At 42.6% G+C, this 15,276-nt stretch overlaps 1 protein-coding gene across 1 annotated transcript in view; it reads right to left on the reverse strand.

The window, feature by feature from the left end:
• ryr3 (ryanodine receptor 3) overlaps positions 1–15,276 on the reverse strand; it is a 106,223-nt gene that overhangs the window by 22,559 nt on the left and 68,388 nt on the right. The window contains exons 45-73 of the mRNA XM_070926354.1: positions 15,103–15,206; positions 14,442–14,577; positions 13,563–13,746; positions 12,343–12,445; positions 11,903–12,023; positions 10,611–10,780; positions 8,983–9,203; positions 8,472–8,562; positions 8,014–8,154; positions 7,235–7,398; positions 6,988–7,066; positions 6,761–6,850; positions 6,374–6,517; positions 6,000–6,062; positions 5,768–5,843; positions 5,501–5,624; positions 5,060–5,175; positions 4,907–4,974; positions 4,694–4,815; positions 4,399–4,448; positions 4,250–4,310; positions 3,908–4,146; positions 3,637–3,718; positions 2,694–2,824; positions 2,428–2,546; positions 1,500–1,698; positions 771–865; positions 317–462; positions 52–139 (exon numbers count right to left, since the gene is read on the reverse strand). Of these exons, the coding sequence (XP_070782455.1) occupies positions 52–139; positions 317–462; positions 771–865; positions 1,500–1,698; positions 2,428–2,546; positions 2,694–2,824; positions 3,637–3,718; positions 3,908–4,146; positions 4,250–4,310; positions 4,399–4,448; positions 4,694–4,815; positions 4,907–4,974; positions 5,060–5,175; positions 5,501–5,624; positions 5,768–5,843; positions 6,000–6,062; positions 6,374–6,517; positions 6,761–6,850; positions 6,988–7,066; positions 7,235–7,398; positions 8,014–8,154; positions 8,472–8,562; positions 8,983–9,203; positions 10,611–10,780; positions 11,903–12,023; positions 12,343–12,445; positions 13,563–13,746; positions 14,442–14,577; positions 15,103–15,206 (3,527 nt within the window). The remainder of the gene's footprint in view (positions 1–51; positions 140–316; positions 463–770; positions 866–1,499; positions 1,699–2,427; positions 2,547–2,693; positions 2,825–3,636; positions 3,719–3,907; positions 4,147–4,249; positions 4,311–4,398; positions 4,449–4,693; positions 4,816–4,906; positions 4,975–5,059; positions 5,176–5,500; positions 5,625–5,767; positions 5,844–5,999; positions 6,063–6,373; positions 6,518–6,760; positions 6,851–6,987; positions 7,067–7,234; positions 7,399–8,013; positions 8,155–8,471; positions 8,563–8,982; positions 9,204–10,610; positions 10,781–11,902; positions 12,024–12,342; positions 12,446–13,562; positions 13,747–14,441; positions 14,578–15,102; positions 15,207–15,276) is intronic.

Here is a 15,276-nt window from a genome sequence, read left to right on the forward strand (position 1 = left end):
ATCCTGGTATCAAACGTCACACTGTGACATGACCAGAACGGCGAGACTTACATGGGACTTGCACCAGAGGATGAAGATCTCAGCCACCATCCTGAAGAGCTCAGTGGAGTCTGCATCCGGCCCCTTCAGCCACCTGGACCTGGAATGGACAACAACAACGTGAAGCTGGGACATTTTCTAATGAGTTACATTAAAGTTTTGTTAAATCTGACAAAAAAAAAAAGAATAACTCAGAAATACAGGTGACTAAAGCTCCGGGAAAACAGGAAAATATTCATGCCGTGAAATAAAAAATCTTTCTTTGCCAACATTGTACCTGTTGTTGTCCACATAACGGATGAGCATGGGGTAGAAGGCGTACAGGTCTCTGCAGAGCACCGCAAACTCATCCAGGATGAGCAGCTCGGCCTCTTGGTTGTCACCTTTACTGTCGGCCTTCAGCAGCTCCTCTTCAGCCACAACCTACGTTTTGCAGCACATCAACAAGTCATCTCCGGCAACCAGTTCATTCGTATAAGTGTCCTCACACACGACCCAACTCAGTGGTAATAATCTCCTCCCTGCGTCCTCTCTCAGTAGGTGATGTGAATGAGCATAAAGTTCTTGGACCCTCTTCTCCGACTACTGACAGCTCCATATATACACACACTACAGGTTCAGCAGCTTATGATGGTGTCAGCAAAAAGAATCTACTTTAACCGCGGGTATCACCGAGCAGCGGATACAGTGTGCTGCTGTAATGCCACGTACAGTATATTTTAAGCTCTCACCTTCACCGTCTTCTTCTTCAGTTTGTCCAGTGTGGGCAGGAAGTGGGTTCTCAGCAGATCTGCCCCAGCCTTGCAGATGATTGGCTGAGAGTAGACTGGAGACGGAGACAAAGGACAATATATTCTGGACATGGGCATCTGAGAAACTGATGCGGTCAAGAATACGACAGGTGTCTGGAAGATTATTGGCTCAGGTGTCAACTGTCACAACTACCAGTTTTGAAGGTAGAGCAGGAATTTTACTTTTTACCCTCGTCTCTCAAAATACAGTGGTACTAAAAACAGGAAATGTTAGTCAAAGGATAGTTAAATACAGGACACAGCGTGAATCTTTCGCTTGTCTAATTTTCTTGTTTGTGTTAGAAGTACAATATTCAAATGTGGTTTAAAAAGTGAGAAAGTGCCTCCAATTATGTTATCTGGCCTTTCCTGAACTCACCCACCGAGGAATGTGCACTGAAAATGCAAATGTTCTACAAAAATTAAATGTTATTGTATTAATATTAGGTTCCCATGTGGGTTTCCCCATTTAAAATGACTTTTCATCAGAGTTCGAGTCAGAGAAAAACAGACAAAGCTCACCACCTAATGCAATGTACATACATATTCATGTGAAGCAAACCAAAAGAACTTGTTACAATTCCTGACTTTGCAAATCTGGAAAAATCTGACCAGTGGGTTTCAAATCCTATTTATTCTTCCTCCAACAGCCTTGAGCCAGGCACTTACCTGCAATCCTCTTCATCCAGGGGGCGTCGTCGATGCCCAGGTTGTTGTTGAGGATCTTTAGGATGTTTCCCAGGATGATGCTGAGGTGCTCAGAGGTCACCATAGTGCAGCACTGGGCATCTGGAGGCGAGTTCTCCGGACCTTTCTCCCACCAGTAGGACAGATAGTTACACAGCATGGGAAGGATCACCTCAATGACCTGCAGGAGACACGTGGAAGGTAAAACGTCTGGATGACTGAAGGTGCGAAGACAGAAGAGGAGCGGATCAATGTGTTACTGTATGTGTGGGACATGATAGATCCAAGAATAAATGCCAAAGCTTCCAGCAATGATTGATTTTGAGTTACATTGTGATTGTGCAACACACACTGATAATGTCTAATAACAGCCTTAACTCTGTGTAGTTGTTCAACACTTTAAAGTCACATTTCAGTTGAACATTAGAGGCCGTCTAAGTGTGAAATCCACTTGGTAAATATACAAATGAACATCCAGTGGAATTAAAAGGTTAATTGTGTCTTGATTTGGTGTTTAAAGCCGTTAATGTACATTTTAAATGAAGGATATCCCTTCATAATGCAGACTGTAATATAATATTCAGCACTCACTGCAACATTAAAATGATATCCTCTTAACTTATTTAGCATTTTTTAACATCAAACTAGTAATACATAAAGTGAATACACCATTTATTAAAGGAGGAATGCCCCCTTTAATAAATGGTCATTATTGCCTTGCATTAAGTTGGGCAACTCGCGAGATATCCTGACTTCTAGTCCTTCAAAAGGGTCAAGCCCTATAAACACTGGATCCTACCCATAATGCAACTCAACAGCACACAAGTAGTGACCATGCTGTTCTGGGAACAAAAGCCGAGAAAATGCAGCGGTTATAAACACATTCAAATATCCCATCGGCCCTCCAGACCTGTGGCATGTCACTGTAGCGAGCGCCAGACTCCGAGACATCGTTGACGTCTTTCAGCAGTCTGTCGAGACGTGGCATCTCCGGACACATCTCCTCCACTGTGTCGGGCATACTGAGGACTAGAAAAGAAAAACACGGAGACGACATTGAAACAAATCCAAATTTCTTAGAGATATCGTAGGAAAGTATATACACAGCAACGTCAGAAAGCAGTAACCTAATGGGATAATGGTCAAAATCAAAAGAAGGATCAGGCGGACACTCACTGGCTCTCTCTCGTGGGGTCTTGGTGTTGAAGACAGAGAGCGGGTTGTGGGCGTTTAGGTCGGGCTCCAGGAACGCCACGGGCATGGCACCCACCAGGGTCGCCAGGCTCTCCCCCAGCGCCGGAAGATGCCTGCAGATCAACATGTAAATTCATACAGTGTAATGTAAAGTGAGAAAAATGCACACACCAAGAATAAATTGTAAACGTTCTGTTTGGAAAGAGCACTGTGGCCCCAGGTGCATACTTGTTAGGACAGACCTCAACACTCAATCTTCCTTTACCACTGGACTCTCAGTCCACAAGAGCCCCACATGGTATCAGGATTCATTTAGACCAGACAGCTGAGGTAACTTTTTCACTGGTTATTTTTACAGCTTGAGCCGGCTCAAGGTGGGAAGCTTTCGGTTTATTGCCGCGTAACAGCCAGGCAGGGAATAATGCTACAGAATTGTGGGTTTTAATAAAAGACATTTCACAGCGCAAAGTGTTTCTGTTGTGTGCTCTCCCCTGAGCCATGAAATATTTTTTTGCCTTTAATAGATTTTAGGATTGTTATCTTGTCTGGCCAAAGTCCAAACCCCCGTCTTCATTTTGCAACACATACTGTGTCGGGAAAACTGTGGCATCTGTATCATGGATTTTTTAATAAGCGTACCATAAATCCTCCCACAAGTCCTGAGTGCATTTGCCACATAAAGCTTGTCAAAAAGCTTAGCAGCAGCCACGTCCTGATTAACAGTGACAAGCAGAATGTAGTTTATGAATTGCTATTTCACAGTTCCTTGATACCAATTCTCATAGATCTTAGTGATTATAGCGAGCATTCAGTGTTATAAAGGAACTTTAAACTTAATGATCAAATATAAAGTACTGCTCATGTGCAGAACCAAAAGCCATTTTACATCCTCCTGCATGGTTTGAGAAAAGTTTGGCCTTCCTACCTCTCCACAAAGACGTTCTTTCCTGTTCCCAGAGAGTAGAAACAGGTTAAGATTCGGTAGCAGGAGAGCTGCACGTCATCCACTGAAACAAACAAAAACCAAACAACAACCCTCAATACATATGAACTTGTGTATTGTCCCTGGTGACTGAGTCTATTCTTCATTTGATCTTGCTTTTATGTTATATTCATGTTTTGTTTTTCTTTTCAAAAGGCAATACAAATACAGTAAAAGAACACAGAAAATGGTGGCTGTGGAAACAGGAACTCACACAGCAGGTCCACTCCAAATCCGTAAGTCCTGATGTGCTCAAACAGGGCAGTGAGGATGGGTAGCAGCGCCACAGTCACGTAGTTGATGCTCTGGCTGACGCTCTTCATCTGAGCACGGGACTGCATGAACTTCCCCAGTTTCAGCATCTCCAGCAGCTTCTCCAGGTCCTCCGACGCGTTCTCAAAGAAAGCCCGAAACCCGGCTTTGACCAGCTCTGAGCCGGACTTCATCACCGTTCTGGGAGAGGGGAGGGAGCACAAGGGCTAATGTGCATACAGGAAGATTAAAATTGTCTACTTGATGGATCGCTGTGCATATGCAGACAACAATGTGTGCTTACCTGGTGTCAAGTGAGTGAGTGAGGATGTGCAGGCAGCTCACCATCATTGCAGAGTCACTCCCTGCGAGAGAAACATTTACTGTAGATGTGGACAGAGATTCAAGGCAAGGGGCTCACGAGCATACAGAGAGAGGCAATGACAACCTTACCAAAGAGAGAAATCCTGTGTCTGACAAGAGCTGCCAGCTTACAGAACAGGCTGAAAAAGAAAGGCGGTGAGAACAGAATTGAACAAAAAGCTTCAGAGAGAACAAAGCAGAGCTGGGAAAAAAAAAAAAGCAAAGTCAGCAAGGAAATAAGAAAAGGTCTGAAGATAACATGAAAGAAATTCTGCACTCTTCTCACCGAGATAAAAAGGAGGACTTTACATTTGGCCAAAAACCTCTGAACAGCAAAACCTGACAATAGAAAATCTGATCAGAGCAGATTGCATCTACACAGTACCTGGTGACCATCTCCTTCTCTTTGTTGGAGGCACAGCCACAGCTGCTCAGGTTCTTGCTGGGCGTAGACAGGAAGTAGAGACAGTGGTTCTTTAAAGTTTGATCTGTCAGAGGAAGCAACACCTGGAGAGAAGAAAAGCAGCTATGAGACTAAAACCTCAAGAAAAGCTTTCAACAACATATCAGTGGTTGGGTTGCAGAAAGTGTTCCAGACCTTTGCAAAGAACTTGATTTCCTGGTCATGGGGTGATTTGTCCGTCTTCCCACTGGTGGCCATAGCCTCTGGATTAACACCAATGTGGAATGGGAAGGTCAGCGTTTCTGAGAGTTCTGAATCAATGTAAAGTTGAAAATGCCACACACTCACCAAGATGAGCGATGAACTCCTGGGCAGAGTCGACGTACTTCAGCAGCCTTTTAAGGAACTTGTAGGAGAAACGCTTCTCCATGGATGACGAGTCCTGCTCCATGTCCTTCAGACCTCTGTACGATGAAAGGATCACAAATGACTCTTTTTTTCTCCCCATCACATTACAAAAAATGCAAAGCCTATCAAAAATCTATCAATATAAAAAAATTTAATGTATTCATAGTGGTGCTAATTAGGATTTAAAACAAGAATGAGTGAATGAAGCACAGCCTAACAGGTGAAATCACTGCAAATTTAGGGAAACATTGCCATTAGAAAGATAAAATAATGGTCCAGTGCATAAAATAGAGTCTACTTTAAACTGCTATTGTGACATTTTGCTTGTTTTTTTACTTTTTACTTCAACGAAGGATGAATTGGGAGTGAGAGGAGGTTAACCTTGTGATGGCATAGCCACTGATCTGCAGAAATTTGAAGAGCTCCTGGGCCTTCTCCCTGTCTCTGTACTTCTCTTTAGCCGTCAGGGTGTCATAGGGAACCAGCAGTGGGTGGGTCCCTCCTCCTGGTAAGTCCAATCAAATTCAAAAATCATTTCAAATACATTTCACACAAATCACTAGTCAGAATTACCGCAGAGCAAAGTATTCAACCTTCCAGGATGAGGTGAAGTGCATAAATGTATTTTTAAACAGTAGATTTTCACACCTTTGCTAACGAGTTCAGTTTTCTTCTTCTTGGCCCAGATGTTGTGGTAATTTTCTGCAACCACCTCCACCATGCCCTGCAGATACAGTCCAAATGCAAATGTCATTAAATATGAACACTTTTATGGTGTTACAAAGACGATTCTCACACTGCACTGCATGTGTAACGATGTATTATAACAATTATAATATTATTATTATAATGACAATTAAAAAGTGGAATATAAACCAACCTGTAACTCTCTAGACAAGGTGACATTGTGCAAGTCCATCGGAGCAGGACTGAATCCATTAACCTACAAACACAGAATATTAAAAACAATTTGATAATATTTCCCTTGAAATCAACATATAGTTTACTACCTTGTGCCAGCTGACAATACAGCTGCGATTCGATTTGATATCTACTTGAAAGCTTTTACATTTGCAGTTCTAAACATTTTGGTAGCTCTTTCCTGGAAAAACAAACTCTGGTGATGTGTTCTATGTTTCTGTTTCTTTGGCTGCACTAAACAGAGGAGCAGGTATGAGCTCTGACAGAGGAGGAGCACCGCATGCAGAAACGTAATCGTTGTCTAATCGTGATGCAAAGTGTTCAGGGTGTCACCTGAGACTCCGAGATCTTTCGTTGCTTTTCGCTCTCTCGCTGTTGGAACATGGCTTCTCCCTCCTTGGTCCTCTCAATGTTCCAGCTCATAGCCAGCATGCTCTTCAATGACTCCCTCACTGGCCAGCGGTATGTTTCTCTCTCCTTCATATTGAACATACACAACAATTATTAATTATTATGATATATTTCTGTCTTGACAACAGCTTTGCCACTAAGAGAGGTTCTTTTCTTTTTTCTTTTTTTTTTACAACTAAAACTCAACTGCCTGCAAAAACTGCTGAGATTTCTTTCAAGGATGCAACGTATATTTGACACACAATCAGCAGTTAGAGAAAGCTTGCTGCTCCCCTCGCAGCAGCTGTGTGTGTTCGAGTGTGCATGTACCTTCTCACTCAGAGCTTTGTAAGGCTTCAGCAGTGGATGGGATTTGGCCTGCTCATCCACACTGTCTCCAAGTTTCCAGCCTGCTGACACCTGCAACATCAGTTCATTGTAGGACATGTAGTACACTGCATTTCAGGTATATATATATATATATATATATATATATATGATCATTTCTTGTCAGTTTGTACTGAGCTTCCATGTGCGTCTAGAGTACAGGGACTAACCTTCTCTGAGGACCACTTGTCATGGGAATGCTCTGCATATTTGTTGGCAATGTACTCAAGTTTTTCAGGAAGCGAGATACTAGAAAGAGGAGATAATGTTTAAACATGAATTATTTCAAAGTAAATCTTACTTGTTTATTGAGCAGGTCAAAGCTTTGTTTTAATTTGTAGAATGAAACAGGAAATAAGTTTTAGATGTTTGATTCATTTCATTCATTTTGTGCTTTTTAATCTCCTTGTAACTCACTTGGTAGTGTTGATGGGTTTGGGATCAAAGTTGCCCTGTGCATCCACTGATGCCTGTTTCTCCAGTGTTGTTCCAAGACTGGCATCCACAAAGTCTGGAGGCAGGGCTCCAGCGATGGCACACAGGCATGACATGGCCATTTTGAAAAGTTCAGCATCATACTTCTACAGAGCAGACAGATACCGCAAAGGTTATAGTCTGGTTTTCGCACCATTTTCTATGCAATGAGGACACGTCTGCTTAGCTGTCAGATGGACAGACTGAGCAGAGAAAAAGCAGGGAAAGAAAAAGAGAAGGAGGCGAAATGGAAGACAGGGAGCGGGGAAAGTCTGCACCAAGCGATGGCCTGTCACAGACTGATAAATGATTCATCTGCTTTGGTTTCGCCTCAGCTGCACTGCTCACAACCACTTCATTGAGCTTTCACTTCACTACCTCTGACTACCAAGAACTTTTCTCTCATGAGAGTCACACTCAGGTGTTGAAAAGTCAAGATTTTCTGAACACAGAGTATAAAAAAACCCAGCAGCTTTATGAGAGTAAACACGACTAGACTGCTAAACATTTTGTTATGCAACAGAGGAGGATTTAAGGAAAACATTTCCTTGTCTCCTGACACGTCTGATCTATTCTCAGAGACAGAAAATGAGCAAGAAGAAGAATAGATAAAGAGCATACAGAGAGGTATTACAGCCTTCCAAAATCATAAATCATTTCTTGGTCCGTGCACATACTGTCAACTTATCTTAATGAATATACAACATGGTTTCTGGTTATACCTTGTGAGAGAGGGAGTCAAAGATTCCCCAGAAGAGTTTCTTGGTAAGGAGGAGCTCCTCCTCGGAGGCTATGCCAAAGCTGCCCATACCAGAGGGCAGGCAGTAGTACTTCCAGTTCTGCTCATAGTGGTTGGTCAGAAGCTAGAGATCAGAGATACGATATGAGTATAATGATTAAATATTCTTGCACATCAATGACCACATTCACAGCACCAAATCATCAATCAACATTATACTATATAGGGTATAATACATGATGCCTAATATCCCCTGACGTCTGGGAAATGCTTGGGGGGAGGAAACAATCATATGTCTGGGTATTCAACGCATAGCAAGTGAGGAGGATAAATAGGTTGTGAAATACCAGAGGCCTCTGATTACTTGTTAGAATTATCCCATAACTCTTTCAACTAATAAATCAAGCACAGCGGTGACATGAACTGTATCCAGCGTCTCACCCGCAGAGGTATTATGCAGTATTCAGTGAGCATGGGAACGTCGAACACCAGCCGTCTGAGCAGCTGCTGCATCATAGAAGGACGCAGATGCCTGTGAGATATAAGAATTACATTATTTACACATAAAAACACAGAAGCGGTGAGTGGAGACTCCCTACATATCATACGTTTGATAAAAGAAAAATAGGGAGCAGCTACAATAACAGCAGATTCAATATATATATGCAGCGCACTTATCTGATATCATTCTCATAAATAAAGCCAAACATATAAGATTATTTGAGCCTGAAAGTGCACGAAAGCTTGGTTAAACTAGCCCTCCTGCAGTCTGTGATTTGTGGTGAACAGACGTACTAAAGTGGAACAGAGGATTGTTCAATATGTGTTGCACTAAAGCCCGAGACAAGCCATTTGACAGTCGCACTGTTTGAAAAGGTGCAGCCTCTGTAAATCTCCAGCTGCCCTTTAACATTCTCCCAGCTGAGTCTGAGGAAAGCCCAGCAGGCCTTACTTGCAGATAGCCAGCAGACACTCCTCGATGGCGTCCCTTTGGGCTTTGGTGAGTGAGCGGCCTTTAGACAGCCGGTAGATGGTCTGCAGCGTGGAGTCGATCAGCTGCGCGTGGTGCTCCGTGTTGGCAAACAGAGCAGCACAGCGGGTCAGCAGAGGCAGCAGGGCCGAGCCGATGTACCTGTTCATGGCCAACGCCGTCTCAGTGGTGCTCAACACCTCCTGTGGGACAGACAATACATGAGGCTGGGGGATAGAGAGGCACAGTGCGGCCGCCACATGTCAAGATTAATGGGAAGCTGGAGTGAATATAAACTCCTGGCAACAGCAAGAAGAAATGTGGTACTGGGATAGAAAAAAAGGAAAGGGTAAATATGTAATTTTCCCTGATGTCACAGTTGGGAACCGTTTTAATCGTTCAGGTTTCAAAAGGGCATTGACTGAATAAAAATAGTCTTTTAAGAGATTTCTGTATGCTCTTACATGTAAATCTGACTTTTTGTGGGTGGTGGATGTGGTGATGCTGCAGTTGACCTTAGGTATGTAAATTAAGTTGCAATAGGTAAACAACCTCCGACGGAAACTCTTACTATTGAAGGAATGGTAAAAACAACATTACCACAACAGGAGACATTACCACCTTACATATCAATAATAATCAATAATTCTGTATTGCTGTATGTTATTGCACTGAACCTCACTGAAGACTGAAGAGAACGAGCCCTGGACATCCTAAAAAGGTGCCCGGTGAAATGTTCTTGTAAACAACGTGTATGTTTAGATTCAGTGTTTCTGATCGAAACACTCCCGGACGTATAATAAACTTGCATTTCCTTCCTCACACTGTAAAACATTTGCGAAGCCTTGCAGCCTTTGTTGGTGCATTGCAACGTTTCTTGGCTCGTTACCGGCACCAATAGTTAATCAGAGGAGTACTGTGAAACCAACGGCATGAAGTGAATCTGCCAATGTGCTCATGCACAATACAAAGAAAATGGGGACCCTCCTGCACATCTACCACCATGATAGACTGTGACCCGTCTGATGGGTTTACCTGACGATTATTATTAGATAATCTGGTTTTAACGGAATTCGGCTGTGAACTGTGACTGAGGAGGAAATGTTCACTCCCATTGCCGCAGTAGGTATTACACGCATTATATCCCTAAGTACAAGACAAATATGACAATTTGAATAGTGATGAATATTACTCATGAGGATGAGCAGATGTTTAATGATATTAATGTTTCTGCCTACTCTGAGGCAGTCATGACAGGGCTTTGTTCTGACTGTCGCAATGAGGAGTCAGTGCTCATGTTTGCTGAGATTATCTGCCTCTGTCACACATCGCATGAGCAAACTGGAAACTCAAACTTAACTGTGTGCACTGAAATTATTACTGAATGGCAGAAACACTATTTCAGTTAGAAATGTAATAGGAACAGAGGCCTAGAAGATGATGAATATGATATAATATTACACCTGCTGGGAGCTAGCGCTTCTACTTTGTGCAATTACAGGGTAGAATGTACTCTTTTAGGAAACGCAGACACAAATGTTTTGGTAGCTAGTGAGTTTGAAGGTGAAGGCTTGCTCGGGACATGTGGTGAAAGGTATTCTCTCACTCACCGTGTCCAGAGACGCAGAGGCTCGGAGGTCAGGCAGGAAGCCGACCTCCAACATCTGGAGCAGGAAGCTCTGGTCCTCGATGCCGTACACTCGGTCCAGGAAGAGCACCATGGGGGCCTTGTGGTCCGGACAGAAACAGGATGACATGTCGGGCTCTGTCACTGTGCCATCTGAAGGTTAAACACATTTTAGGAGGGAAAAGTTTCAGGTTAATGTGCCGTTCTTATCAAAAAATACACTTTGTAAACACTGTATTATTTCTTTACTAGTATTTCACACCATTAAAGTGTATTTAGAAGGACATTAAAGATTTTGTTTGGGAGGAGTGGAAGAAAAAATTGATTTAAATAAAAGGATGATGAGGAGTACATACAGAATCCAGTATAGGGAGGGAACAGAGGGATGAAGAGAAACAAAAGAGCTCAACTAACAAAAGCTAATCTTTAAATACAGTATTGAATGATATATAATTTATGTAATATGTAGAAACCAAAAAAGATTAACAGTGGGAAAGAGTGTCATGGTGTATTTAAAGTAAATGGAGTTCCAAGACTTATTGTGAGTTCAGTCATTTCAGACACAGCTGGCTTTCTTATTAGAAAATGTCACAAAGAAAATTGGATGTGAAGGATTGAATTTTCTGGTGTGATTGCTGCTGAGGATGGATTCAGGTTTTTTTTAGGTGAGATAATAACTGCACATACATTTCTAAAGCAAAGCACACATTTCCTACACAGTAGACACACACCGAGAGAGAAGTGAACAGATATTCACTCCTGATTGAAGCCCCGGCTGGTATGACACAGTCATTTACATAATATACCTCCAGCTGGCAGAGCTGGGATGATTTTCAAAGTGCAGAGATGTTAAATTATTTTAGTAGTCTGGCAGTGTGACTTACTGTACATGCCAGCCAAATCAAGTGTTTTTCATATTTCCAGGCAGTAAAGTACCGTGGCATGTTAGTTCAGCAGGCAGCAGAGTGGATTCGATTCTGATATACCGCAGCTTGTGTGTGTGTATACACAGTTTAAAATGTGCTGTGTGCAAGACCCGCTTCAGCCTTGAATCCAGTCCAAAGACCATTTTTCTGTCTCAGCTGGACGCTTTTCTGCGTCACTTTTGGCGGCTATTACAGGTTTTCTCCCCCACTACATTTTCAAACTTTGCACCGCTTGCTTTTGTTGCAGCACCTGTTTAAACTTCATTTATGTCTGTTTATTTGTTCAACCACCAACCACCATGACTTCATGTAGCAAACAAATAAAACAAACGCCACGAGACCAACATACCTTTATTTATCACAGGCATTTTGAGGGGGATGCTGATGATGCCCACCAGGTCTATAGTGGGAACCAGAGAGCGCAAGATGGCCCGGATACGCAGCGCCTCACCTTTCCCCGCATTGATAAGCTGTAAGAGATGCAAAGAGGAAATTCTCAACTCACTGCTTCATTCAGGTCCTTGCAGTGCTCTCCCGTTATTGTGGAGAAGATATTGATAGCATGAAAGAAAGTCTGTGCATGATGAAAAAGCAAAATTGTGTGGGAGAAAATATTACAAATACTGGTGAAGGAACCTGCTTCACTCTACTTTTTGTGTTTACTTATAACCGTGGCAGTGTCTTCGTGAGAGGACTAAGAAGGTGTTAACACGTCTGATGACATTGTAAAGCTAGTCATGAACCAAATGTGGCCTGCTGGATATGCCAGGTTGTTGTGGAGAGCCTCACATGCATCTCTGGGGCGCAGCGTCCCAGCAGGTCAATGAGAGCCGAGTAGAAGGACATGATGGCGTTGCCCATGTGAATTACTTCTCCTTCTTCATCGCCGGATCTGAAACACACAAACGTCACTGTGACAACATATTTTGGGATACTGCAAAACCTCCCTACTACTAAGAAAATCAGGGGCCATAACTTCTATATTCCACAAGGCAGTCTGAGAAAGAAATAGATGGGCAATTTTGTGAGGATTTAACAATGTTTTGGCACAATACACGATCTCCTTACAGGCCACTATGTTCTACATATTGATTTTGAACCGCTTCCCAATCCCTCTCCTCACTTCATGCAATAATAACCTTCCCCATTAAAATGCAGCCAGCGTATTACAGCCTCTGTATACTGATGTGTGCAGACAGGCACTAACGCTCTCTACAAACTGGCCACAGCTTCGATCAGCGTCCGGGCTGCTACATTCTTTTCTCTTACACCTCAAACAGACAAGCATCTCTGTGCGATGTCTTTATGTTGAAGTCACATTTTAAAATGTCTCACAGTCACAGTTTTTCAAGACATAAATAATTGTCAATTGCACGAGTAATTCCACTTGTTCCCAGCAGTTTCTGCTGTTTTCCGGAAGTTTCTATAAATTGTGCATCGGAGATTGAGTAGATATTCTTTTCAGTATTTAATTTGTGTTAAAACAAATTATTATTCCAAGTTTTATTATTTTAATATGTTTTAAAATATGTCTGGAGGGGAACATTAAAAAGGGTATGTTGCACAGTGGTTAAATAAAGGGTCTATGGTGATTTTCCTGTCTTGGTAATTCAGCAATCCAATCAGATGTTAAAACTTCCCATTCACACTGAGAGCAATAAAGCCCCTTTCTTTCCAGTTCCTTTGTGCAGGCTTACACAAAGAAGTAAACTTCTCTCTCTTCCCAGTACTGTGAATGAACAATATATCAAATTCATAGTGAGATAGTACTATTAAGAAGTGTGTTAACTGAATGCTGGTATAACAGAGCTCAGAGACACACGAGAAAATCGAATTAAATGTAACAACTCATCACAAAGACACAGATAATGGGAGACTTTATCACTAGTGACTGCTTTCGAGACACTCCGTCGGGATTTTAGTGTCTCAGGATTATCTAAATGCCGATTCACAGGCTTTTCAGCCCTGATTAGAACTTAATAATGTAAGAAACTGCTGTGGAGTCCTACCCAGTAGGCACTCCAGCGGGGGTCTTGGGCAGGTCCAGGGCTGGATCCTCAGAGATCTTGATGGCCTCCTTCATGGCGGCCAGCAGACCCTGACCTCCCTCTCCTCTCAGGGCGGGGCCGAAACACTCTGGACGTCTGATCAGCAGCTTCACCACCACGTTGGCATTTTCCTCCACACTCTCACCTGGTATACAAATAAAGCAGGGTTTTTTTTGCCAATCTTACTTTATTTGTCTACCTATAACTTCAACATCAGTGTCACAATAACATCATCCACCATGCCGTGCAAATACAACGTGTGTACACAGACCGCTCACAAAGATGGAATCACACAGATAATGTGTCCTCACAATTAAAAGTGTCTATGTGCAGCTCTTCTTTTTGCAGAGCTGAAATGGTTCCTGTTTTGTGCCATAAAGCCCCCTCTGGGTCAGCGATATGAAATGTAAACTGCAGTGAAATGACACTGTATTTGTTTGTTCATCGTAATTATACTAATTTCTTCAAAGTTAATAATTTGTTGATCTTGAAGTGTACCCTTAAAAGGTAACCTTGTAAAGTTTTTATTGCGTGCAAACACATTTTGTTTACATCTGATGGTTCTTGCCAAAACAAACAGCATGTTTCCTTAAGGCCTCGTAAAACATTTGCAATGTAATTCTGCAGTTTTACACCAGCTTGTGGTTTTCCTCGTATTGCTACTTTTTACAGCACACTGCACCACCAGCTGTTCATTCCTGCTGTGACAGAACATGTGATAAAAACAAAACACACCTGCAGAGTAGCATTACTCTAGAGCGCCACTAGTCGACAAAAAGTCCGCAAGGGTCTTTAAGAGGCAACATTTACTCCGAGTGCTCGGTGTGAAAGTCGACGTACCGTTGCAGAAGACAGCGAACCTCAGGAAGGACAGGTAACGCTCTCCCTCTATAGGGTTCCAGCCGAGGTCTGGGTAACCTTTAGCAACCAGCATGGCACAACTCTGAAGACCACAGCCTGCCAGGTATGTCACCACCTACGCACACACACACACACACGCACACACTTCTGTTTGACTCCTGGGTATTATAATGGCACACACTGTCTTTTTGTCAGCGTCAGTAACAGTGACCGCTTGAATAAGCTAGCTCAGCAAATGCTTTCAAACAGCACTTTTTTCATTTTTTACTGAGAAAACGTGGGTGGCACGAGGTTTCTATTTCTGTCTGGCTTACTTTCACCATAAGTCAGCAGTGAGGAGTTTTATAAGAAGTCATCACAGCTGTTAATTATGCAAAAAAGCTGACCAGCTGATTGTTTTACACTTTCATTCTAATATCACAGGAAATACTGATCATTTGAAAATTATTAACACGTAAATGAAATAATATCATCTTACTGCCCCAGTACATATGCAATGCATATGCAAACTGACTAAAAGGCTGCTTCAGTGCACGTAACCTATATAAAACTGTCATACTGAATAGAATAAACACTGGCAATCTAATCATCCTAAAACCACTGGGCAGAATGTTTTCACCATCGCGCTGAAGTCACAAACCTTCTCCAGATCGGGCTCCTCCAGGGCCAGAGCCAGGCCGTTGTTGTCCATCACTGAAGATGCTGCAACATCCAGTGGAGTGGAGCCCCGCATAGCTTCAGAGGCTACACACACACACACACACACAGACACACACACACACATACAAACACATGAAGTGTTACCAGCCGAGCA

This window comes from Enoplosus armatus, chromosome 19 (genome assembly GCF_043641665.1).
Source record: "Enoplosus armatus isolate fEnoArm2 chromosome 19, fEnoArm2.hap1, whole genome shotgun sequence".
Taxonomy (NCBI): domain Eukaryota; kingdom Metazoa; phylum Chordata; class Actinopteri; order Centrarchiformes; family Enoplosidae; genus Enoplosus; species Enoplosus armatus.